Genomic DNA, 27,547 nt, shown 5'->3' with positions numbered 1-27,547 from the left:
TTTGTTATAGATTTTTATTATTATTGTACTTTATTCCGATTTCTCCAAAAGTGACCACCGATTTACTTTATGCATCTTTCAGTAGAATAGTCCTCCCATGACAATACTGTTCCTTATTCTAGCTAGGTTAAGTAACCCAATAAAGATGTGTAAAAACGCAGCACTGCAACTTGCTGGAATCCAGTGCTAATTGCCTGCAAGACATGGCAATGTGACAAATTGTACAGTAAATGGATGCAGCAACCCGTGTTGTAGCAGAAATCATGCACAGTCCTCACCCTTCCTGTATGGATCCGATGAAACCAAGCTGAAATAACAATAGGAACTTCCAAAGTTGGAGAGAATGTAGGAATGTCTGGCTATTTAAAGCTTAAAATGAGACTTGGTGAGATCCTATCTGTTACTTCTCAATGGTGACTAACAAGTTACTATGAATCCTTAGGCACAAAAACTACTACATATGATTCCAACTACAGCTAAAATAAAAAAAAAGCTACTGTAGAAGGTAGGTATGAAGACTAGGAAATTTGCAAGTGTGGTAAAATTACATTTCGCTAGCGAGACACTTTTTTCTTTGTATGTGAGTGCCCATTCGTTGTAGTTGTATTACAAGCCGAATTTAGAAAAATAAAGTTTTATAAAAAGCTATGAAAGGTGTGTTTTATCTTCGAAGTTGGACATTCCTAAAAAGAACCCCGAATTAGTACAGTGCTGCAACAAGCACATACCCTGAATTCAAACAAACCCAACCTGCACTATTTTTCAATCATATGCTACACTAGTTCTATCACGGCTGTATGTACTGTACATTAAAACAGCACACTGTGCTCTCTGTATAAAAGTGTACATAAAGGCAAAGCAAATAATTTATAACAAAGACACAAGACAAAGGTTGCTGGAGCATTAACAGACAATAATTAAAAAATAAATCACAGAAAAGACTATAATTCGGTTTCTATTACCAGTGTATTATAGACTTACAGAATTCAAATCTTACATTTGGGTCCACTTCTTTTACAATGTAGGTTTGTTTCTTTCCACTGAGAATTCAGGTGTTTTATGTGTCATTTGTTACGCAAAATAACAAATTACTTTGAAACGCCAACCACAGTGCCTTGAGGTTCTGCTTACATGACCTAAACTAATAAATGCAATAAACTGGAACTTATTAACCTGGGAAAATATAGATCCTATAAGTGGCTACAGATTCCAGAGGTCCTAAAGTAATGTCAGTTGAAATCTGCAGAAATAACCAACCATAGTTAAGAAGAGCTCAAATAGCATTTGTGGGATAATCTGAGACTGTTTTCCACCTCCTTCAACATAACTGCTATGTTAATCTGTTTACTGTAATTTTTACTTTTTTTATTTTTTAAATTAGACTCAACATCTTTCCCTATTATATGTAGGCCTAATGTTTAAAATATTTTAAGGAAAAACAGATTGAATATGTTGAGTAGAAAATATTTAAACATTCATAAATCAGGGCTCCAAAAGCTAAATCTAAGTTTTTAAAAATAGCAATTTTAACAGCCCTTAACTGGGGTTTTAATTAAAACATCATAGCTAGCAAAGGAAATGAGAGCAACGTTAATATTATTTATCTGACAAGAGTGCAGGCACACGATTAATTCTACACAGCAATCACAGTTTGGTCTTGTTCCTTCCTTCTCAAAATGCAGACCATTCTTAGGTTATACATTATTTGCAATACATCCAAGTTTTACTTCTGTATCTCAGTCTTCTGCCATGTCCTTTGAGTATAACACAGTGTAAGCTCACAGTATGTATAAGAAATTAGTATAAACTCTGCATGTTTGTTTTAAAAGGTCTAGTTCTGGGAAAACTGCATACAATCAAACCATAATCACTTGAGCCCCCTTATGAAGCCTGATGCGCTGGGAAGAACCATCACCAGAATGTGCAGAAGTCCCCCCGCCCCCCGACTTCATGGGATTCCCTGCCCCCAGGTGTTATCGTGACACGTGGCACTGCCAATGGGACAGAGGGACAATGCGGTTTTTGCTTTAATGCACAGAGCTGCCGCAGCGCGGCGGGTGGCTCTACTTGATGATCTTGTGGAAGGGGTAGAGCTGCAGACAGGAGGTGAAGGCCCGGATGTCGGTGATGACTGCGACGTCTCCCAGGAGCTGTGAAACAGGCACGAAGGTCAGCTGGGACACTTCTCCGTAAGAGGAGCCCCGGCTGTCGGCGGGGGCCTCGCCGCTGGCCGGATCGTGCTCCTCCTCTCCGTGTCCCACCACCTACAAGGGAAAGACAAACGGGTCCATCAGCAAAAGCCAATTTTACACAAGGACTGTGGGACTTTGGTGGACTTGATGGCACAACCTGGGCCACCAAAGCCAAAAGAAAAGCAGCTCTTTAGTGTAAGCCAACTCAGCCTATGTATTTCCTTTCTATTCATTCCAGTTTTATCTGCAGGTTTTTTTTCCCCAACAATATGTGCAGAGCAGTAGAGGAACACAAAGAATTTCAGTTTCTGCACGTCCATTTCATTTCACTGAACCAAAGTGTCAAGGTTTCTGTGGTCTGTTGCACATGGCGACACTAGAATGGATGGAAGCCAATGGGGATCAAGGAACCTGAGTTTTAGTCATAAATTTGGATCGGCCTCAAGGACAGTTGAGATTAAGGGCTGCAGAAGTAGCATAATCTATGTTCATGTATCCACTGAGTGCTGGATGGAGAAGTGCACATGGGTGGGAGAAAGAACACAAGATGGCATTTCATCATCAGCAATACGGTTTCTCCATGAACACTGAGACAGGCAGAAACTGACCTGCCCGCCTTTCTAGAGATTGATGCCTTTTTATTTCCTTACATGCACACTGAGCTTCCTGCTGCCAGACCCACGGTGCTCCAGAAACCAGGACACGAGCTCTGCCTTTGTGACTAGCTTCAGGGCTTCGATCTACAGGGAGGAGAGGACAACGATGAGGAACACACATCACTACAGCTCACTCTTTTATGACACAGAAACCATCTGTGCCACAGGCATGTTCCAATACTTTCCCTTTCCAAAGAACGTAAAGCCTTGCTTAGATAGAACTATTTTCAATATTACAATTGCTTGAAGGATCCAAAAAGGCCATCTTAATTCTCAGTTCTCAGCACACTTGTGGACAACAGATTCCAGGACGCTGCTCTTTATCAATAAATTGATCAATCCTAAACAACAAAAAAAACGTCTTTCAAGTTACTTACACCTGGCCAGGTTTTTTGGGTTTTGTACTGTATTCATTATTAATGTTAATGCTGAGGCACATACAGTGGCATTTCAACATCTCACACATGCTGCGCCTTCATCTATGAACCCCTTCTCGCCACCTCTGCATGACGCAGAAACAAGGCCACGTTCATGAACCACCCTGTAAGCACACAGGCTGCTGAAGGCTGTACCTCGCGGTTCAGGCGGTCGAAGACATACTGCTGGGTGACCACTTCAAACCAGTTTCTGTCCACCTCTTCACCCAGATGAGTGTCTTCACACTCCTTCAGCTTGATCAGCGCTGTCACCTGCACAGACGGGACAACGGAAGTTGAGAGCCTGGCAGGAGCTCATGCACATCCTTTTTCCACTGATTTCATATTCCCCACCTCTTAAACCGAGTCTCGTTTCTTCACAGTCTGCTTTCCAGAAAATGTAAACGTTTGCTTTGGACTCAACCTGTACACTTTTAAAACACACGTCAAAGCATAGCATGTTATAATAACAGTTCCCTAATGGTTAACTTACCCCTGTTTATCTCACACTGTCTTAATTGTTTAAAAAGACTAGATCAAAACAAGCATTTCCTCTTGTAGGTGCTCTGACAAATTTGGGAAGAAAGCTGTCATTAATCAGCTCTATCATTCTGGCTTTTGCCCCTGACACTCCTATTGGGTTTTCCGCACTCTCCTATACAAACTCCCTCTTTTGCACATTCTACATGTCATTGCACAGTGTTGAATTACTGGGGGCATCAGCATTTGCGGTCTGAAAAAAAACATTTTCAGTAGACCAGTCTGAAAAGCAGAGCTGGCTGCCCACAGGAAGGTAAGGGCTATGATGAAGGTGTAGGCACAGGGCCAAACTACAGCTTCATGAGGTTTTGTGGAACCCTGAACCGGCCATAAGCAGGAGGACACAGGAAGTGTGGGCACCTATTAAGAGTTCTTATACTGTACGTTGTCACAAAGAACCTAAGACAGCATATAAAACTACTTCAGACTGATCAATAAGCTGCTCACAGCCTAAAGAGTAAGGTGGAATCACCTCCTCATTTATACATTTCTTATGTTCAAATATATCCACAAAAAATGTAGTTAACTTTTTAAAGAAAAAAGTAAAAACTGAATTTTTTTACTTGAGCTACTTTTCAGCAAAGGAAATCCCAAACTACCTTAAGCCTTCTAATTTCCTTACATTTGAATTTTGAATGACTATATAAAAGATCTGTGGAGTGATCAAATCCATGGTACAACAAAGCAAAGGTGCTGACCACAGCTGAGTACATTTTATTATTTTACGGAGGAGAGTTCTCTCTCATCACGCATGAGGATTATGAGATGTCTCACCTGAACTTTGAAAGCATCGTCTGTTAAACTAGACAATTTTTCTCCAAAGCTGACAAGGAACTCTTCGATCTTCTTCTCCACAAATTCAGTCCTGCAAGAAACAAATATTCACTGTTACTGGATTTTGCAGAGAAGACCGGTTATTAGTACAGCAAATTCCACTTTAAAAATAGTTTTGGATTCATGTGTCAATATTCTGACACTTTGGCCTACAGAAAATTAAAGTTTTTTTTTCTACATTCATATTAAGTCTTCACAATGAGATGTAACACATTACACATGGAGGGGGTGAGTAACTTATCAGGGATATTTTATAGGCAGACCTTAAGAAACAGATGAACAAATGAAGCCATAAGGTAAAGAAAATGCTATTCTTTTTACAGTACAATTTAAGCTAAGATGCTTACCAGCTTTAAAAATCAGAAACACTTTTTCAAGCCCTTTTCCAAAACTCACAAATGATTTCATCATTCTGTAATGCATTTCTTTTGTCCATTCACCTAGACTGTAAGGTTCTGAACATGTATAAATGTTCCTGGGAACAGCCTGAATAGGCATTTCCTGGTTTCCTTCTCCCTCAGGTGCAACACATAACAGTAACTACACTCTCTTGATTGAAAACTTTGTCTTTCTGCTGCCTGAAGTGTGCTGTTGACGTCTTTCTTAGTGAACAGTGGAGTACGTTCTGCCAGAAAGACTGTATACCAGGACGACAATGTCCCCATCTTCAGAATACCAAAAGATGTGGTCATAAACACCCCCAACAGACTGAGGAGCATGACACTGATGTTATCCAAATCTTGGCCTTCTCAGTTACAAGATCTGAACCCAATCAAGCTTTTATGGTATAATCTGAGACAGCGTTTTCCTCTAACTTCAACCGTAAGAGAGTTTATTTGACTTTGCATGCAAGATTAGTGGTGCATTCCTCCTGGAGTTCTTCAGACACTGGTAGATTCCTGCAGAATACCATGGTGCATTCAGATTCTACTGGCTGCAACATGGTTAAATGTCTTTACATTGGTGTTTCCATTTTTATTGTCCACTATCCGTACATGCTATGGTAGTTTTGGGATATTCGGTGAAACTTTCACCTATTTGCTCCCACATGCCACATTTGCTCATACTGGAGCAGTAATGATAGCCTGCTGGCTACGTCTTTCAGCTTTAAATTTTAACTATATTACCAACATTGCCCAAATTATCCAATCCCTGGCACAAAGTACAACCAACATGCCTACAAAGCACACAGAAAGTGCAGAAGAAAAATTCCTGTTAAGCTGCTACATAATTAAGGAAACATGAGACTGAAAAACAAAATCAAGTTTTTCACATTTTTATAGAAAGGATTCCTAATTCAGGCCAATTAGCCCTGAAATATATCAAAACTTACACAGTCAGCAAATGTCATGATTAAAACTCACTTGAACTTTGTTGCCTGAGTCTCCACAGTGACTGAGAAGCCCAGGACTCCTGAAGTGTTCCTGCACGTGGGATAGACATGATACCTGAAAGAGTGTAAACCGCACAATCAGGGTTATAACAGAGCCTCTTAGCACTTGCTACTACCTAAGGCAGGAAAAAACAGATGAATGATATCAAGTTAAAAAAAACAAGTAACACCTAAACATTTATTCAGACTTGCATGGTTTAGAAATTTGAAAGCCATGTTTCATTTTGCATAGCGATATGTTTATAACAGGATATGTCAGGACATGTGGTGTCACTTTATCTAGTGAAAATTCATTTTGACAAGGCTGCAAGTTCTTAGGGTCTGTGATTTAGTCAGTAGTATGATGTTTTGGAAACAAACAAGGTACTTTGTTGAAAATAAATCACCACCATATATTTGTATATGCTAAATGCATGCAACGTTTGAAGAGCATAATGTGTTTAACCAAAACGCCTAGCAGTTAATAGTATAATCTAAACAAGGAACCTAAGCCAAGGATACGTATGGAAGGGAAAGCAGGACCTCTTCAGACAAAGAGCTCTGGCTGCTTAAGAAACCTAATCAGACTTGTAAAAGCTGATCCACCGCAATACTTTACAAAACAGTTTGGTCTGTTACTGGGGAAAATAAGCTGCCCCTCTTTAATCCAAAGAAACTAAAGAAGCAACGTGAACCAGGAATACACAACAACTGAGCCCGACCCAGACTACAGCACATCAGCCCTGACCATGCTTACAGAAATTTCCAAAAAGATGATGAGAAGCCTCCCAAGACACAAATGACGGCAAAAAGGGAATGCTGGCTTATTGGAGCCAGCACCCTCTCGCTGTGAGAGTGGGATCATGTGCCCATGCTGCCAGTGTGGCTGGGACACAGCGCTTACCCAAGGGTTTCCTTTGTCCTTAAAAAGTCAAAGCAGGGCTCCTCCATGTGCATCTGGAAAAGTAAAGCAGCTCTTTAGTGCAAGCCAATGTCAGCACCTGAACAACACCTGTACCGGAAAGCAAACCAGGAACTGGCTCAGCTTTCCTTCTATAGGATATTCATGGCCATTACTTACCACAAGCAACTCCATTAAAGTGTGCTCCCTGAGGTTCTTAGGCCCAGACTAGGAAAAGGAGAAAAACATCTATGAAGTAAGGACTTAGCCGCCATGGAAAAAAAAAATAATTGACAGGGGATTTTTTAATCTTTATTTTTAATATTTTAATGGCAATATTTTAAGATCTAGAAACATGCAAATGTGAATCCACAGCTATGAAGTGCACGGTAATAATTTAATCAATTTCAGGAAACCGGTGGTCATAGCTACAGTACAGCACAGCTGCAGAGTGTGGCAGCATCAGATAAGGCACATAGTCAGGTCACAGGTCTGTTCCCAGGGGTTGCAGCTAAAGGCTCTGAGCACATCATGAACTGAGGTTACAGGCATCTAACACAGAGCCTGGCTGTGGGACCAAGAAAAGCAACAATGCCTCATTCTGGATGTCAGTGCGGAAGAATATAGAAAAGTAAAACAAAAGCAGGCTATCAAAAGAAAGCAGTGTGGTATCATTGAATACACAGTACATATTGCACACACACACACGGTACAATATAAATGTACCAGTATATGAGACTTGAGGATATGCACTTCTTTTTCTGGAGAGAAGTGAAGGATCAGTATTTGTCTGCTCACAGACTGAAAGGGACTGAAAAGAAACGATGCCTGCAGCAACCAAATGAACAAGATCCACTCTTCCTGTTCATTACAATGCTCATGTTCTCTGGAATACCTGATAGTAAACTGTGACTTCAGAGTTGGCATCTCCCTTGTTGAGCGACTTCACTTTGCACAGTGAGTGTTTTTGCGGTAGCTCCACCACCCTGAAGTGAACAGGGACCTCTACAGACAGACGCTGGAAATTCAGTTTTCTAAGAGAGGCAGAAGGAACAGAAACTGAAACGTTAAATGAATCTGAAATAGTTATATATTTTGAAATGTCCACATTCAGACATTTCAGCACTCAGTGCTGTTTCTAATACAAACTTCTTATTTTACCAAATGTCTTGTCCTCATCAAAATTAAATAATCAGTTTTTGTGAACGTTGTGCAAAAAAAATGCTTTAAATGGTATATGTACAGTTATAATTATACTGGGTACAAGTAGTGCACACTATTAGTCAAATTACTTTAAAGAAGTCAATAAAAAGTCTCCATTGCTTTGGTTAAAGTCAAAAGCACATAGAAGGATTGGAGAAAATTAAAGAGTATCTGGACAGGTTTCTTTCACTAGATAAACTTTTATCTTAAACCCAAAACTAGAGACAGCCTGGCCTAGTGAACTTTCCTATGATGGGTTCCAGGACCCTACAGATAAAGCGTGACTCTTTTGTGTATGTTTTGTGAGGAAATAATAAGCCCTAAGATCTCAGAATTTAGATGCAAGGATCTATAAATGTTTATGCACAATTGTGCAGACCAGACCACGTGACTCTTACTGTAGGGAAATAAACCACACCTTCAATCACCACACAGGAAAGTCAGAATATCAATGAAAAAAGAAGGACTTACTTTACAACATAGTGAAGGAACTCCATTGCTTCCTATGGTGAAAAAGCAAAAATTACCTTTCGTCTGAATAAGCAAAGTGGTGATATTTACTAAAAATGAAAGTTAGTATTAGAGACTGTTCTATTCAGATAATATAGTCATAAACAACAGAAACAACAGTCATAATAAGCTGTTTTTTGCCAAAAGAGCTAAAATAAGCGAGAAGCAAATGTCACTGAAGATCTGCCTGTTAAACAGACAAAGAGCAGAGGTGTGCTAGAGAGATTCAGACACTAACAAACATCATGATGGTGACAATAAGAGCAGCTGTGCAGATAACGTTGCTGTGATGACAAGGAAATATTAAAATATAAAAAAAGAGCAGCCTTTACAGTCCTGGTCTGAAGTGTGAATGTCCGAGTGGCTGGGAGGGCCTGTGACACTCACCGTGCTGGTGAAGTTCCCCTGGACCAGCCCCTCTGCGAACAGCTCCGACTTGAACTGGCTAACAAAGACCATGAGGTCATCCACTGTAAGCCCCTTCATGATGGCCTGGTACTTCTGGATCATGGACCAGCGGGCCTGCTCCAGAACCAGCAGCCGGATATCCCTGCAAGGCCCAAAAAAAATCTTGAGAACACGAGTGGGTGAACAGCCTAACGAAGAGCTTCAGCAACTGGAGTAAGAGAGGATACAATGGTGGCTGTGCTATTTTTATATTTTTTTATATTTTATGTTTTTATATTATATTTCGGCATTGATAAGTGCATTTCAAACTACAGTGAAAGTAAAATGTGCACAATAACGTATAAAACCTCCAATTTACACCACAAAATACACTAAATTTCCAGGTACACACAGCGCCATGTTCTGTGATTCAGAACGAGGCAATAAATCTTCCAGTGAGGTAAAGTGGCCCTATTAGACTGTAAACAAGCAGGTTTGTGAATACATCTCTTTTAATACAGCAGAAATATTGCTCTCAACTTCCAGACAGTTTTGCCGACAAGCACTACTTCCTTGCATGCAACTCTGCATGCATGTTGGAACTTTTCTGTGGTAAAATGTCTGCTGCACAATCTGTCTTATTCACTGGTGTACATCACATTACATTAGACATTACAGTGACTAGTGAGCAGGAAGGGCCGCTTTACGTCACGATTTCCGAGAACTCTCACAGCTCTTCGTTCACAATTTTGTGCTTAATTCAGAAATGGTAAAATTCTGAGATACCGTCAACAAATGTATTTTGTTATCAAGATTTAATAACCTGTGTGAGAAACTGGCACGAGCAAGATCTTAAGTGAACAAAATTCTCCCCCTTCCCTTCCAGGCAACTCACTTGCCCAGCTTGTCTGGTTTGATCAGGATGTTAAAATAGGTCTTCTTCAGCTGCTCAGCAATCATTGAGAAGACATCCGGAGCTGCAGTGAAGTCGGCCAGGTAGTCAATGATGAGGTTGAAAAGCAGCTGCAAGGAAAACATACACATCCCTCACACTGGTGTACTGGGGTCCGCAGCTGTGCCACCACAGCTGTGTGAAGTTGAACTGGAACATTTACTGCCCAGATGTTATTAAAATAATCGAGGAGTTAGATGTGTGCGACACTGAGGACAAGGGAGACGATGCTCTTGTAAAAAAAACAAAAAGTTCTCCTTTATACTCACGGGAAGCTTGTGGTTGAAGCCCTTCACTTTTATTACAAAGCCATGCTCGCCAGCCACTAATTTGTACTCCAGCTGTGCAACATCTGCTTCATAAGCAGGTTCAGCCAGGTTATGAGCCAGGATGTTCACAAAGATGTCAAATAAGACCAGGCTGCAGGGCAGAGACAGAGTAATGCTATTTTTAGCACTGGATATTTCCTACCACTTCCTACAAATCAGAATTATTGATTCATAATTTTACACTCCCCCCCAACTCCCACTCTCATTTCTAATGTCTGGACTAAAGAATTCTTGATTAACCTGAGCTGCTACAGAAATCTTAATAAAAAAAAAACATCACCGGGAAAGTGAATTATTGCCTCAGGAGCAGGTAATTTATGTTGATAATTATCTTTAATTCCAATTTAAAGAAATAGAAAATTAGGCAGTCATTGTAAAATGCAGAAGGGATAAGACTTTTCTCCCTAATGACACAAATCTTTACAGAATCTGGAGACAAAAGTCACAGCCCAAACTGGACAAGAAGACCACACTACAAAGAGCAGTAGCTCAGCAAACATCAGGACAACTAGGGAGGTTTCATTTGATTCTGTGGGTAATGCCAAATATCACTATCTCTTTTAGTATCACAGTACTGGCACAGACTTCAACTTCAGCTACTTGCATGGAATCATTACTACATAATGCTAATGTGTTGAATTAAAATTCAGCTCTTCTGCTGCAGTAATGTACTGATTGTTTTAGAAAAATGGGAAGATGCTATCAATCAAATGGAGAATTCAGTATTTTCCAAATTGCTACAGCTTACTTACTTCTCAGGAGACTGCTGAATCAGGGGAGATATGAGGTGGAAACGAATATAAGCTATAGGAAAACAAAAGAAAACGATGCTTTCACTTTTCTTTGCTTTGCTTTAAATTTTGAAGTCATGGCACTTTGAAGTAACATTTAATAATCCACTAGACACATGAAATATTCCACACCTTCAAAGCAATATATAGATAGAAGGAGATAATTAATATGAAAGAAAAATGGACAAGTAACAATTGCATAAGTATTCAAACCCTTCCCTTTGCTGTGGCAAATCTAATTTAGATGCATGAAATTACATTAATGAGCTATAAAATTATTTGAGTGGCTTCTGCGTGCAATAATTTATATAGTTTGAAATCGCTAACACCTATAATTGTATGGTCCCTCAGTCCAAAGAAAATTTCAAGCAGACTCATCTGTGAAGACCAATGAGCTTTCTAAACAACTCGAGGTTAAAGCTGCATCAAGGCACAGATCAGGAGAAGGGTACAAAATATTTCCAACACCCTTAAAATTTCTTTCAGCATGGTGAATTCACTCATTAAGAAGTGGAAGACACCCAGACCCTGCCTAGATCAGGCTGTCCCTCCAAACTGAGCACTCTGGTAAAGAGGAAACTGGTTAGGGATGCCACTGTGGGGACAACAGTTCCTTTGAAAGAGTTATGTCACTGAAATGGGAAAAAATGATTATTTGTCAATAACATTCCAGTAATATGGGTCACTCCATGAAGAGGGATTGCATCTAAGTGATACTGCGAACATGTAGCAAAAGGTTTTGTGGTCAGACCACAAACTGGAACTTTTTGGCCTAAAAGCAAACCATTACTTCTGATGCAACATAGTGCATTACTCAATCAGAAGGTCTAAGTCTTTTGGGCAATGGGATTGATGCTTTTATTGGCTGTGTGGGTCAGGCACTAAGGTTGATGGCTGAGATACAGTAGCAGTTTAAATACAAAGAGGTCCAAAAGACCACCATATATCTAAAAACAATGATGCCCATTACAAACTATAACTAACCACACAAAGTCACTCACAGAAACTATGCAGGAACAGCTGCTGTAATGGAGTCAATGACAACACAAATCATCTAAATACAGAAAACCAAAAGAAGGATCGTGTCCAATTTTGTCTTAGGCTCTTGATTTATAGCTGCTGTTCTAACACACCTTTGGGAATTTTGAACTTGTTGTCCTTCTTGAACCACAAGCAGCCCTTCTCATTGTTGAGGATTCTGATGGGATATTCTGTGTCAGGGCAGTCTGAGGCTTTTAGAGTGAAATCCGTGGCTGTGGAGAGAACAACGGTGTTAATAAGGCAACATCAACCAGAGGACAACCAAACTCGTCAACGGAAAAATGTAAATCTTCCTTCCACTACTAATTGAACCTCTTCAATTATGAAGTTTCATAACCCTCCAAATTTGAGAACTATCAAATGATAAAGCTATATCATTGTTGGCTGACATACTAAAGCACATCTTAAAGCTGCCAAGAATTTTGTAAAAAAAAAAAATTGGTATACATGGCTGGAATACTGGAAAAAAAAAATCAGTCGAGTGGCATTTTCAGTTTCCACTTCTTGCCGTCAGGTCAGAATCTTTTTAGACAAAAGATTTTGCAACTCAATACATCAGAATTTTAGGTCCTTTTTGAATTTCACTAGCTTCATCGTGCGCACCTGATGAGACAATGACTAAAGCAGGATAACGCTCCTTCTGATAAACATTAAGAAGGGCAACTAAAGGCAAACATAAAAATTACAGCATTTCCAACCAACTCTAATAATAACATTCGCAAATTTCAGCCTGTGTTTGGGCATGTTCGTCTTCAGCTTTAGTATGGATCTGTCACTGTGCAGCACCCTGGGATTTTCACAACTACTGGGTTGCTCATGGTTGGCTCCTACTGGTACAGTGCGGTGGCTCTGTGGCTAAGGACCTGCGTCTGTGGCTGAAAGGTTGCCGGTTCACAGCCTGCGGCTGGCAGAGAAATCCTATTCCATTGGGCCCCTGAGCAAGGCCCTTAACCCCAACTGCTCCAGGGGCGCCGTATAAATGGCTAAGCCTGCACTCTGACCCCAAGCTTCTCTGCCTGCCTGTGCGTCTCATGGAGGGCAAGATGAGGTGTGCAAAAAACAAATTCCTAATACAAGAAATTGTATACAGCCAATAAAGTGATTCACTTTCCACTGAGCCCCTTTGTTCAAACCCTCTGTAACTTGAAGTCAGAGACACAGACTGGGTTTCAAATAGTTTCTGGTCTAAACCTGCAAACAGGCATGGAACAGGCACCCTTGTGATGTGATTATGACTGTACTGGTCTTGCAGTCACAGCGCATCTTATAGTTCTTTACCTCTATCTACCTTTGTAGAGGTGTGATTATGTCAAAGATCTAGTTTGACTGCTGCACCTTTGCACAAAAAAGGTGGAAAACAAATTGACACTTCCAAGACCTACACACACAGTTCCTCCAGACTCCAAAAATTCTGAACAAAATTCAGAGACTAAACCAGCATTGATCTCACTGAAAAGTACCCAGTTTTTTAATGATATTTCATTCATATTAATAAGGGTGGTGTAATTACAGTATATTACACAATATTCCAAAATATTTTAAAATAACTATGATTAACTGCAGAAAACATTTCAATGTCAAGAGGGTAATTAGCATATTTTGCTAAATTGGCTTCTAGTGAATGCACTCACTTTTTGAAGAACAAGTATTTTGTTGTAATATAAAAACAAAAAAAACACAAAAGTACTATAAATAAATAATACTATGTAATGGTTGCACCTTGTATTTACATAGATTATGGTATATATGACCTCTTTTAAACACATTTCAATCAAATCTGTCCTGGCACAGCAAGTGAATTTGACACCTCTGTTGCAGACAGTTAATGTTCAGAGACAGCAATAGTGAAGCTCAGGTTCTTAATTACCGATAAACATGTTTTCTGCTGGGAGGTGTAAGTCTGGGTTCAGCTCAAAGTCCGCAGACCAGCGCTTGCTCCATTCCTTGTCAATTTCTGTAAAAACAGGAACAATTAATTGAAGGATTAGCAGCAACAATTTGGATTAAATTTAAACACTATAGTTCTTACACATTAGTTTTCAAGTATGATTTTATATGTTATTCTTAAAATCTTTCAAAACTATCCAATCTAGTTTGCACTGTCTCAGAGAGGGAATTTCCCAGGCCTGTAAGGTCTCCATGAAGGAGTGTCAGTGTTTCTTATCTTCCTTGCGCTATGCATGCTATTCTATGAAGCGTGCACTTGTCAGAGGAACCTGTAAGCCTCATAACTCTTCAAGAAAAGGCATGGCTCTCACTGAGAGCAAGTTTATGGATAACTTTTTCTGGAAATGTAATTACAAAGAGCCCATAAGCCTTAAAACCCATTTAATGAAGCAAAGTGGACTTTCTTTACTTTGCAAACTTTTAAAATACAGTTAAAATGAGAGACCACTCCAAAATTACCATGTAATTTTAACACACACATGAGATAGTTCCCCTCACCTTCCACACTGTACTGGGTTCCAAACCACTTCTCCTTTAGCTCACAGCGCCCCTCGTTGTCAGGAGACAGTAAAAGTAGGTTGGCCTTCTGTGGTGTAAGGAGATTGAGGGCAGCCGATATGATCTAGGAAATAAAACCAGACATACGAAATTTTACCTTTTATCTCTACAACACAGGGAACACCAAAATCTATCCACATGCACATAGTGTAAATCTTGTTAAGTCTGGTGTTCCTTAGGGCTGAATACTGGGCCCCTTGCTCTTCAGCATTTACATGTTTCCACCTGGTAAGCTTTTAAGATCAGCTATCATTTCTACACTGATGATACTCAATTATACATCCATACCAAACCTGACACTGATGTGGCTGTCTCTATTCTATCTAATTGCATCTCTTACATAAAAACTTGGATGACTCAAAATTTCCTTCATCTTAACTGTGACAAGACTGAAGTCATGCTTATTGGCACCCCCCATCAACTCTGTAAAGCCAATCCTGTGACCCTATCGTTAAATGGTTCTGTACTTGAGCTTCAGTCTAAATGGAAAAACCTTGGGGTGATATTAGTTTCCGGCTTAACATTCAACCCACACGTGCAGCATATTGTCAAAACATCTTTCTTTTCACCTCAGAAATATCGCTAGACTACGCCCTATGTTATCACCAACTGTGGCTGAAAAGCTTATCAACACATTAGTGTTCTGTCGAATTCACTACTGTAACGCTCTCCTCGCTGCGGTATTAATCTACTTTGAACAAACTGCAGTATGTCCAAAATTCAGCAGCCAGGATCCTGACCAGGTCTAGTGAAAGTGATCACATTACTCCTACCCTGGATTCCTTGCACTGGCTTCCTGTCAAAAGTCCATGTGTCAAATCCTCATGCTCACCAAGAAGGTTCTGCATGGCTTGGCACCTCAGTACCCGTCTGAACTATTATCGCCCTACTCCCCACCTGGCAACCTTCGCTCTTCTAATTCTGGTCTCCTTACTGTCCCCCAAGCCCGTCTACATCCTGTTTTGCCCAGAAGCTCTGGAAGTCTCTCCCCAAGGATACCAGAGAGTCACCTTCTCTAAACTCCTTCAAATCCAGACTCAAAACCTTGTTCTTTAGAAGAGCCTTTACTTAACTGGTTCCATTCCTTAACCCTCTGCTCCTACTATACTTAGTACCACCATCCACGGTCTCCTCTTTGTATTGTATATGTGTTTTAACTTGTGTATTTTTTATTTATTGATGTCATTCTGTAAAGCGCTTTGAGAAGACACCTTTAAAGGCGCTATATAAAATAAAGTTTATATACATGCATACCTCAGGCTTGTACTCAAACATCAGCTGGTCCCCAGTGAGGAAATCCTCCTTTGGGAAGAGCTGCATGTTCTCACAGACGCTCTCCACATAGTCAATTGGATCTGTCTGTCGGAAGAAAAAAGAATTCAAGAGTTTATTGGAGTGACCATGTGTGCAGTTCAAGGACACCACACTCTCTGTATCTGAAATGCTGTAGAGTGCAGACTTCAAATTCTATCTAGAGACCCAATATGCATGATTGAAACAGCGAGAGGATATAATTACCTGCTCCTGATAATGAAACTCATTGTCCTCAATCTTCTGAATTTCTTCATATATTCTGTGGGGATAATGAGTAAATAACAGAACTTAAACATCATGCAAATTTAACGTTAAATGGTATGCTTGGCAACGTAACTGTTTCAGTTAAAATCACATTTTTCTGTAGTCTAAAAATATCAGAATATATACTTTTATCAATCCATAAAGTAAAATTAGTGACAACATCACACTACAGTAGTAAAACATTTGGTTTAGACAGCTTATTTGAATACTCCAATTATGAAGTCGCACAAGTCATACAATGACTATCTTCAGCAGTGCAAACACACCCATGCCTTTAGCAAAAAAAAGAAAAATATTCAAAGAAGCATCAAGGTGCATGATTAAATATTCTTTCAAGGCACTAATGTTTAAGATACACTTTAATGTTACTTCTGATTGAATCCTACCTCTGTTGAGAGCCCATAGTTTGAAGCATTTTCAAATATTGGAATACTAAGTGAGCAACCTGGAAAAGAACAAAAAAAACTATTTAACTCCTGATCAACAAAGACCAAAACAGCTGCCTACAACCTAAATGCACAGCACAGATCTGAAATCCTTCACTCTAATCAAGTAGTTTTTGTGTGCTTTATGCAGCACTCAATACTACACCTTCTTCTACACAAGACTTGAATTATGCAAGTGCAACTTAAGTAAACTCCTCCCATGGGTCCCATTGAAAATAAATTCTTAGTTAAGGAGAGTTTTTGCCATACTTAAGTAGTAGGGTACATTTCTACCACGGATAAACAGCAGGGAGTAAAAGTAATGCGGCATCCACCAAGACTCCTACATCAGTCCTGTGAGATTGTAAAGGTTGCCACACTATTTCACTGAAAACTATGAGTAACCCCTATTGCAGTCATGTTAGGAAGGCGCCCAAATGACTTTATTTACTGTGTCGTTTGTGTTTAAATACAGTAAAGGATAGTGTAGGGTAATGAAATGTATAGTACAGTATGTATAAATTCATTAAAAGGTATTTCTCTCTCTCCATTGTCTAATTTATTAACTGTGTTGTTTATGTTATATATATTATTCCAATTTAAGGGTTTTAAAATGTTTTTTTCCTTTGTTATTTTTCTCTCCATTGATATAAAGGGGGAGGATAGACATTTCCTCTCTCACTGCCACACGGACTGCTAGATGCTGTTACATTGGGTCTCTTGCTTTCTAACCCCTCTATGATCAGCACATACATCTGTTAACCATTCAACTACAATAAACCCTGGTGAGTCTGCAATTCTGCTCTCCAGTCCCTCCTTCACCTCTTGTAGACACAGCTAGGGCAACTACATGAGGATGGCTGCAATATAATGAATAGTAATTCTCCACCTGTGTTTATGCAACATTTAAGAAAGGGGTCGCTTATGACTTTTGTCAAATTTGGATTACATGAAGACGGATGAAAACTCAGGAGTGGGTGTAATTGTATCAGTTGCCATTTTACAATTTAGCCTAAAAAAATATCTAGCTGAGCTACAATTCAAAAAATGAATTTAACGAATAAAAACAAAAAACAACCACATCTTCTGAGAGATCATAAACAATATGGAGTATGGTAAATATTAAATTGCCATGTGGCAGACAAAAAGTAAAAATGGTCTGCATGTGCACACTGTGCAGAATCTTACACCGTGTACAGCATGTAATAATGAACTGTAAATGACAGTGATATAACTTAACACAAGATTCAGTGATTTGAGCAGTCCACCCAGACGATTTGCCTTTTTTAGCTTTGCTATCGGGTACGATTACTATCAGTCCCACTGTTGCCCACCCCAACCCCCCACAGGCGAGTCTGACCTGGTAGAAGTTCTGATAGCCCTCATCTGTCAGTGTAATAGAGATACTGAAGATGGAGTATGTGGTGTTCTGATCGAAGCCAGACTCACTGTTCCCCCCAAACAGAGCAAGAGCCCAACACCTACGGGAACAAACCACAAACTGTTCTCATCTGGTCAAGTCTACTGCATCGTTGGGAAAACTCACGCTGAGCACGAAATCAATTAAGAACATTTATGCTTAATTTACAATCAAAATTCCCCACATTCCTGGAGTATTGCAACTTAAAACAGGTGTAAAAATGAACTCCAAAACTGTGGCACTGGCCAGGTCTTCTGTTCAAACCTGTATTGCTCTTCTTCATTTGCTGCTATTCCTACTACTTAGTTCAAAACTTCTATTTAGATATCTATCCACCAGCCATACGGGAAAGGGTGTAGGATGCCTGCACCATCATCACTAGAATCGAATGATTCACATTAAAGTTTCATTAGAAAACGCAGTGGAGCACGCATTTTGGAGCAGTTTTAAAAGCAATTTATGTTTTACCCCTTTATGTTCATTTCAGTGCAGGAAGGGAAGGGGTTTAACACCAGCTGATATTTTTCATACTAGGAAGTAAAAAGTAACTTGAATTCAGGTAATTGAAGTATGCAAGGAATCTCAACTACATAAGATGACGCCGAAGAACCTTTCACTTACTTTTTCCTTAGCAGGGACAGGATGCTGCCAGTACCTTCATGGCCAATCAGCCAGGAAATGTAATGCAGAGGCTTCACCCTAAAGGACAGACACAACAGCAAAACAGCTCAGGAGTGCTCTTCTTAACATGCTCAGCTTTCAGGAAAATTAAAATAGAAGGAATGATTCTGACTTTTAAAAACCAGACTCAATGATTTGACCACAAGATAATATTTCTCAATATTGTCAATTTACTCTTGTAAATACTTCAGCTTTACTCTAAAAGGAGTAAAAAAAACAGTATGACGCCTTTAAAATGGTCCTAGACCATCAATCATTAAACCTAACAGAAAATAAGAACAGTTGACAAATATCATGAAGTCATTTGACATATCTAGCTACCAACTAGTTCCTCTCAGGACCTCATCCAGCAGTTTCTTGAAAGAAGCCAGAGTATAGGCTTTTACAGCATGGCTGAGGATGTTGTTCCATCCTCTACAACACTAACCACATGCAGCATCAAGAAGCCCGTTTTGGGGGAAAAAGTAGTTCACCTTCACTTGCTTGAGAGATTGGAAAAAATCATTGTAAAGAACCAGCAGTCAGCAAGACCTCTGACAAGGACAGCACATGAGATGGGAGGTGGGGGCCATGGTAAACAATATCAGCCTGTTTCGATGTGTTGCAGCATCAGTGATGGCAGGGGTGGGGTTCAGAAACACACCTGTAGTGCTTCTCCTGCGGAGGCAGAGCCCAGGTGAGCGTGAGAGCGTGGACCTTCCTCACAGGCACCACTGCAAGACAGTCACACAGTCTCAGGACAGGCACCATGACAGGGCTTTCGCCCTCCACATTAAAAAGCTCACTAGCAAGTCCGATAAATCAGCACCCCTTCCATCAAACCACAGGTATAGTAATATTCCACCACCATTTGTTTGGAAACTGGCCAAATCTGAACTGACCACTTCCACTTTTACCTTAATTTTAAATAAAAGTGCACAGACAACATCAGGACAGATGGTTTTCATTATAAAAGAGGAACAAATGAGCTCTTGCATGTCGACTTTCCATTCACTTCAACAAATACAAATTTGAGATCAATTGACTGCCGTTGAACCACACAACATGGTAATTATGTCACTGAACAAAAGACAAAGCCCTCATTTTGATATTATGTTGAAAAATCTCCTCCTGAGATCATTAAAAACACTTGCTCCAGTTTCAGCGAGACCACTGGCAGTGCAGTCGCTGAATATGCTCCAAATTTTGGAAAGGTTTGGCTGAAGACAGTGTACAGGTCTCACGCTTTCATGCGAAGACATGCCCCTGTCAACAAGATCTGTGACATCATCGAAAAGGATTAGTGCAAGAGGATAGAGGTAGAGAACCACCAGCTGTGTGTTTTGCAAGACTGATACAGAAACATCGCTGAGGATGCCTGCCTCCTGTGTGGGCTAAGCGGCACAGACAAGACGCAAACTGAATCCTGGCGGATGGACAAACTGGGCTTGGCAGACTGGGCTGGACCTGGCCTACGGGCCGCATATTTGACCACCTTACTTCAGTGGGACAGTGTGGACCCACTCAAACACAAAAGCTTCTACCACACCCACCTCTGTAGAGTTTGTTGAAGGCAACAGTCTCGAACGGGTCTAGGAGGTGAGAGAAGTCTGGCTTAGGCAAGCCACTGAAACCAAAGCAAAAGCAACAATCAGTTACCACATGCAAAATAACAGACAACCAAGATACCGTACCCAGCGAGACAGCAGATTCACTCCACCTCTCCCTAAGGCTGGACAGCACATGCCGCAGTGTACTCAAACACCCTCTCAAATGTGCAACTACTGCAGCAGAGACTCACTTGTTAGGAACACAGCTGAAGATCTCTCTCACCCAGGCCTCCAAAGTGTCCAGGGTCTCTGCAGCACAGTAGAGAATAGAGTAATCCTTACAACTGCTCAATATAAACGCAGAGTGACATATATTTCATAGAATGGTTTGTTTGTGCTAGTAAAAAGATACTCTCACTTAAAAGGAATGGTTCTTAACTATGAAGTTGTTCCAGCACTGAATAAACCGGTAATGGAGGTGTTAAATGTCATTTAATATAATACTTCAACTTGTACATCAGGATCCACTTGATTTAATATCTCTTTTATTCTTCCACTTTTTCAAATCTTTCAATATTGTACAACTGCAGACATGTAAATACTCTCTCAGTACAAGGTGGTACCATAGTACTGATCTGCATGAATCAAGACCTTAGTTATAATTACTTTTTCCCCAGAAATTTTTATTTGAAAAACATGACTACATATTAAGTAGCACAACTGAAAAGAGTTAAACTGGATTGACTCATTTGCACATCTTTCAAAATTGCCCGAGTGTTTATTTTCAAGCACAACACACTGTGGAAACGGTATGCAAATAAGAGCACATTATTCTAATAAGTGACTGTTACAGATACGAAAAGGTAATCTCTGACACACCTTACATATGCATAGCTATTATTTATGGTAAGGAAAATGAGTCTGTTTCTAAACTGTTACACTCTTGCTAGGATCCCATTTGACGTGCCACAATCATTTCCAAGGTCAACTGCACCTGAGGCAACACTGAAAATGCAATCCAGCCATTTTTACCTCTTAACTGCACGGCCCAGGTCAGATATATCTAAAATGTGTAACACTGGCACAACAAAAAAAACTCAGCTATGACTCAAAGAGGTGACCTGGCATCCATTCTTCAAACCTCTGGCACCCTCAAGACCCCCCCCAGCGGGGCGTCACCTTTAGACTGCACTGCCAGGGTCATGTAGTGGGCAGAGTAGTGTCGCTGCCAGAACTCCTTCAGTCGCGCGTAGGTGTCGATGTTCTTCTCTCGGGGCTCATGCTTCAGAGTCTGAGCGTTCCCTAAAAACACAGACCAGAAAAAACAGATTTGCCACAGAAAGAAAAAAAAACATTTCCACCACAGCAGCAAATATCTTTTAACAACTTCTAGCAGTTTTGTGGCTCAATTTCAAGTTCTTCAGAAATATCATAACAGCAGTATTTTGGGAATTCACTGTATATTTACCAAATATTTTCCTGTAAAAACCAAATAGTTTATCGGTAGGGTTACATAGTAATTTCCAAACTAAAAAATCATTATAAAGGCATTTTCCCCACCAGAAGCAGCTTTCTTTATACACTCCTGGAGTTTGCTCCACGGTGAACTAAAAACCAAAATGAACTTTTCCAATTACTAATCCTGCAATGACAGGTTTTTTCGATGAGGGGGTAGCATTTAATTGCACGTTGTTGGACACATCAGACCCAAGATACCCTGGGTGCTCACTCCAGTGTGCTGAAGTGTGCTTAAGTGTGCTTCAGGAAAATGTTCAGGGACTCCATCAGTCAGCTTCCTTACCCCAGCAGAATTTTCCCATTGGATGGTTTGGCTTGGCTAGGCTTCCGAAAAGCATTTCCTTCCGATGGGAGTCAGAGGGCCTGGCGAGCTGATACTCTAAAAATCAGGTTTCAAAAATACGCTTTCAACGCATTACAAATATTTAATAAAAATCTGTTACAATTACTTTGTAGTGGGACTCAAAACACCTTTTTCTGACCGTACCACAAAACCAAACTACTGGGAGTTAATACTATGGTTATGTTATATAGAACAGGCCTCAGGTAACAGTTAACACTTTCATTTTATTACATTTGCAAAAATGATAGTTGTGCTATAAAAAAAATAGTCTTCAGTTTCACACAGAAGACTGCCAAAGCATTTTCCTTTCTGTTAAGGCACTAAATGCAACATTCCCTCGTTCACTGCTGATCACAGGGACAGCAGACCTGGCCACATGGTGTGCTTGAAAATGTTTTCAGAAGACGCTCACCACTGTCCACTGCCTCCACCTCTCTGTCGATGGCATCCTTGATCATCAATGGGCAGATGAAGAACTGAGCCCACCTGCCAGCAAGACACAGAGACAGAAGCGGTTCACTCAAAATTAGGCTCACATATAAATCACCAATTTATGCACAGTGATACAGCAACTAATGGATTACGGGCTGTTAATTTATCTGGTGTTAGAAAAAATGTTTTAATAAACACTGTAAATTTTTCATTTTTCAATTTATTCTCAACACATCGTTATAATTGAGAAGCAACAAACTCCATTTAAAGTAATGAGGGCTGTACTCATGCAAGTTAATTTTTGTTTTTGGAATACTGGAATTAACGATGTTACAAGAACTTGGTGAACTGTTTTTTTCAACAGTGCGCCAGTACAAATTCTAGCCACCCCAGTCTTTGATCCCTTGACTTCACGCAGTCACACAGCAGGCAGCAGGCTGGTTTCTCAACCTGCCCAGCCCCCTGACGCACCTGTCCAGAGCCTCTCTGAAGTGCTTCCTCTGCACGTCGAACTGGAAGATGGTTCTCTCGCAGTCGGTAGAAGCGTTGTCGCTGCCGCCATGCTTCTTTAGAAAGGCGTCGAACCCGTTCTCAGCTGGGTACTTCTCGCTACCCATGAACACCACTGTAAAATAAGACAGCACCACCGGTCGTGCAATCTGAGCTCACACAGGGATCATGGCCACTGTTTCATTGCAATGCATTACTGTTACTTTCCATCTCGTCCCCCGCACTGTGTAAACTCACCTACTGAGTTAAATAAGGACACCAAAACTGTAATGTATCGCACCTCTATGCATCTCATTTGCTTGTTGTGTATTGAAAATGCACCACCTTTCGATCTTCATCCAATGAATTTTGACAGACTGCAGTTTGAATGTCTCCTGTCTAGGTGTAAAATACGCCAGCACACAACAGCACTTACTGTGTTCCAGAAAATGGGCCAGCCCAGGAAGATCATCTGGATCACTAAAACTTCCCACTCCAATACAGAGGGCAGCTGCAGACTGAACCAGAAGACAACATGAATAATCCTCACCAATACAATCGCCAGACACAAATACAAGGACCAGAGACATCACAGATCTGAAAAATCAGGATAACCAGTTAGGCTCCTATTGCATCGCAGTGTGATCACCTTCTGAAAATCACAAACTTCTGACCCAACAAGCAAGCCACTACTGTACATAGCTTTGAAACACTGGCCTGTCCTTGTGATCACAACTGCTGTATCTGCATAGCAGTATTAGAGATGTCTGCTTTTCTACATGCAGTTTAATGATGTCACATGAAATTTTGTTAAATTTAGATCTTTGAAATTAAGAGCTTTGTGTAATGAGACACACATAACCCCCAAGTTTTCTTCCCGGTATGCGTGAGAGTCTACTCTTAGTCAGCACCCAGAGTAGATCTTTACAATTTTTAGGTATAACTAATTCTCATAATGAAATGTACAATAACCTTGATCTTCAGAGTGAAACAAAAAGAAAAGATTCCCTTTCTAGTTTTCCAAGCTGCGAACTCTGAAATAAGCCAGTAACAGCCGCTGGATACTTTAGGCTTTTATCCATATTTAAAAAATATTTCAATTTGTATTTACAAATCACAAATTTGCATTGTGTGGTGATCAGTTAACGTTAATAATATATATTTATGATTATGAGCAGGCAAAAGATGTTGCAGCAATATGGCAATAACACACTTTTTAGAGCTTGTACAAGTGTTACTTGTATATGAACCTGTTTTTCTGAGGTGCATTTTTTCTTTTTCACGTCACATTCCTCCACCAGCTCCTCGAAATCGCTGTCCTTCTCATCCTCATCGTGTTCTGACTCTTCCTCGGTTCCCTCCCCAGAGTCATCTTCCTCTTCCTCCTCCTCCTCCTCACCCTCACTCTCCTCTTCCTCTGAATCTTCGTCTTCTGATTGGGATGCCTTCCCATCCACACTGGTTAGATCTGAGATGAGGAGAGCTTTCAGCCCGTTGTCCAGCTGTATGTACCTAGAACAGAAAACAAAGCATCACAGGCCCGAGAAGAGATTTCAAAGCTTCATTGCTACCACTGCATCGGGGCTAGCCAGGCAATGATTAATAGGTCATTTGGGAGCTGTTTTCTAGCAGGAGAGAGAATGACATTGATGGAAAAGGTTAACATTCAAACTGAGAAACTGTTGAATTAGCCAGCACTCTGTGGGAAGAAATAACTAAATGATTTACTTACCAAAAGAAAGGGACTGAATTATTCATGCATATCTAATGAGTCAGGTTTGACTGACTGGTCCTGGAAATATGTAAAACTGATTTTTAATTTTATGTGGGTTTTATTGATTCCAGGTCTATATGCAGAGTGCAGTACAGCACTAACTATGTTTGCAATGCACAGCCTCTTTGTGCATGTTCTCCAACTGGAGACTCTTTAAGAGACCTATGCTTTCAAAAAAGCAAGACGCATTGATGGACAGGGGTATAACCACACATAAGTGGAAATCTTTGGGTCAGTTCCTGGGCAACTAAGATATGAAACCAAGAGATTTTTTGTAAAAAAAAAAAGAAGGATGTGTTTTTATCATCAGTACCATGCTGGCAGAGTTTTATCTTCACAATGATGATTAATAAGTCCTAATGTGAAAACTGGTCAAAAGAATAAAAACACCAGCTCTCTCATAATGATTGCAAGTGGCATGCAAATGAGAAAATACAGAACAGCTTAGCTCCTGACAAAATAGTTTAAGGAGAATTCAGTTTTCCAAGTATCTGTTACCAGCCTGTACATAACAATAAGAAACTGAAACCATCTTTCTACTCCCCCTGACAGCAAATTGAATTTCCCCAGTACCCCGAGAAATATTTTTGACTCACAAAATTATATGTATTTAGACTGTTTAAAGCATTACAGTTTTAAAGTGTTTACGAAGTGAATAGGGAGCTGTTAAATACAGTGGACCTTTGAGAACAGTTTGTGTTTTTATTACACCATTAGAAATGAAGTTGAAATGAGAGCAATCTGGACTCGGAAGTATGTTACACTTGACACTCCTAAATGTGAGTAAGCTGGAAAGCTTAGGGAAAAAAAGTTATGCCAGTTTCATTCATGCAATGTAAACTCAGATGATCCACACGTGCCTGGACATTTGAGACTATCCTTGTTGAATAGTGCTATAACATTACATACACATTAACAGCTGACTGCTCATACCCAGCTTTGAGTTACAGGACAACATCCTGTTCATATGCAATCTTGGTACTCTGCCTCATGTATTTGTGATTCTGGTTAATTTAGGCTTAATACATCTATAAAAAATGGCTTTTAACTATTTTTACATGTACTGTATACAGCTTCAGACGTAGATGTTGGTGTCCGCAGATTTCAAGAATTATTCCTTTATTCGCAGGACTATTCGTGGACAGTTAACAAAACGCCCTTAAAAGACATGCAATATTCAATATGAAGTACTGAAGAGTTTATCCAGCAGTTCATAGAGTTCATCTAGGTTTGCACCCATACACTACGGGAGCTGTGATTTTCTGAACTGTGGAATAGCTGTTAGTAGCTGTTAAAATTAATCAGCTGAGCTGCTCAAACAATCGGGTGTTCGTTGTGACTGCATGTCTGGTCAAATCACCAGAAAATAATGTCACCACTATCGCGAGAATTGTTTTAAATACCTTGGATGGCACACCGCACCCCCTAAATGTAAGCGGACTTGAGGAATGGGTTAGGAAGTCTTGCACAAAAACTGTGACCGACTCCCCCACGACGTGTCGAGTACACGAGCAGCTCACCTGTACTGCTTGGGGTCACTCGGCGATTTGACGATGTCGGGGTCGCCCCTGTTGTCTTCGCCTCCACCGCCGTTATCCCCGGAGGCTCCCTGGTCTCTAGGCTCGGCCTCCTGCTGCTGCTTGGCGTCGTCAAGCACACCCATGCTGGACGGCTGGGCAGAACCGCTCCCAGTGCTCTTGGACTTATTGGTCAGAGGCATGCTTATGACCCTCGATACTTCAGCAAAGCTGGTCAGAACGGGACCGGGGAATACAATTTGACAACGGCTGATTAACTTCAACCCTTTATTACCAAATGCAGTAATACTACGAGTAGCACTGAAAATCGCAATAGTGATGGCTAAACGACACCACTTCCTATGCGTGCAATTTTTTTAAAGAAAACTTTTTTTTTTAGGCAGGTTGAACTATTCCACGCATGCCCACCTAATCCAAAATTGTAAATACTTTCAAAAGCGTTAAACTTATCTGACCTAAATCGACATTTAACAATATGAGAAAATCACACTGACCGACGGACACGGTTCCTTATATTTAAAATGCCAACGTTAAATTACGATATTTTATTTAAGATAAGTTACACATCGTTGGAAATATATCACAGGCCAGCTGTAGCTGGAACTAATCCTAACAAGCCCAGTGTCAGTTACAATGCAGTTGTTTTTTCTGACCTAGAGGTCAGGTGGCAGAAAACCTCTTACAGCTAGCCACAGATCAGCTATATAATTTAAAAAAAAATGAAAACGTCTGCAAAGTTCTTGATAGATTATCCCTCACGTAAACACATTGTCATACCCCCCGGTCACTCAACCAAACTTGCGCTGCTCTTCAGCAATCGCTGAAGTAATTGGCGGATGCAGCAGTGACTAGCCAATATGCTGTAATGTGATTGCTTACCCGAAACTGACGGGAGCTGTCAATTCAATAAAGGTTGGTAGACCGGTAAGAGAGCAACACGTGCAATTAAAGCCGAATGATTTTAATGTTGCTGCGCAAAATGAATGTTTCAAGAAGTGCGTGGGTGCACAATGAAGGACTGATAGATACAGTATTTACCATCGGCAGCATGGATTCCAGCACAGCGCCACTGTAAAGACCAACCAAAACTAGAAATTAATTTAAAAAGGCGATAGCGGCGCGATCAAGTTGTCGTTCAATCTTTTTCGAATTGATCGGTTTAAAGTTTGTGGTAAAGTATGGATTGCCAAA

The 27,547-nt window shown here is 40.3% G+C and overlaps 1 protein-coding gene across 2 annotated transcripts; it reads right to left on the bottom strand.

Moving 5' to 3' along the window:
- LOC148652419 (nardilysin-like) lies at positions 1-27,547 on the bottom strand. Of its 2 annotated transcripts, XM_088599105.1 has the most exons (32): positions 27,395-27,547; positions 26,339-26,566; positions 24,295-24,556; positions 23,481-23,562; positions 23,027-23,180; positions 22,536-22,609; positions 22,064-22,159; positions 21,442-21,564; positions 20,514-20,571; positions 20,266-20,339; positions 19,377-19,446; positions 18,674-18,751; positions 17,993-18,113; positions 16,594-16,652; positions 16,148-16,202; positions 15,884-15,988; positions 14,570-14,693; positions 13,992-14,078; positions 12,217-12,336; positions 11,045-11,096; positions 10,233-10,383; positions 9,907-10,034; positions 9,012-9,174; positions 8,586-8,617; positions 7,807-7,945; positions 7,092-7,139; positions 6,915-6,967; positions 6,003-6,086; positions 4,579-4,669; positions 3,421-3,537; positions 2,843-2,932; positions 1-2,264 (listed from the first exon to the last, which is right to left on the bottom strand). In XM_088599105.1, the coding sequence occupies exons 2-32, from the start codon at positions 26,536-26,538 to the stop codon at positions 2,064-2,066; spliced, it is 3,291 nt and encodes a 1,096-aa protein (XP_088455231.1). In that variant the 5' UTR covers positions 26,539-26,566; positions 27,395-27,547; the 3' UTR covers positions 1-2,063. The 2 variants fall into 2 exon arrangements, with proteins under 2 accessions (XP_088455231.1, XP_088455230.1); XM_088599104.1 differs by lacking the exon at positions 27,395-27,547 and having other exon boundaries at positions 26,339-27,166.

Source organism: Lepisosteus platostomus, chromosome 11 (genome assembly GCF_059453375.1).
Source record: "Lepisosteus platostomus isolate fLepPlt1 chromosome 11, fLepPlt1.hap1, whole genome shotgun sequence".
NCBI classification, from domain to species: Eukaryota; Metazoa; Chordata; class Actinopteri; order Semionotiformes; family Lepisosteidae; genus Lepisosteus; species Lepisosteus platostomus.
Note: the sequence above shows the minus strand (reverse complement) of the source record. Positions and strands in the feature narration are given on the sequence as shown.

What these genes read in the sequence shown, in the direction of transcription:
- LOC148652419 (XM_088599105.1), bottom strand. Translation starts at nt 26,538, where the DNA reads ATGCCTCTGACCAATAAGTCCAAGAGCACTGGGAGCGGTTCTGCCCAG. An exon ending in TTCAGAGAGGCTCTGGACAG is followed by an intron (nt 22,610 to 23,026) that starts GTGCGTCAGGGG and finishes TCTTGCTGGCAG; the next exon opens with GTGGGCTCAGTTCTTCATCT. An exon ending in AATGGGAAAATTCTGCTGGG is followed by an intron (nt 21,565 to 22,063) that starts GTAAGGAAGCTG and finishes CTGTGTTTTTAG; the next exon opens with GGAACGCTCAGACTCTGAAG.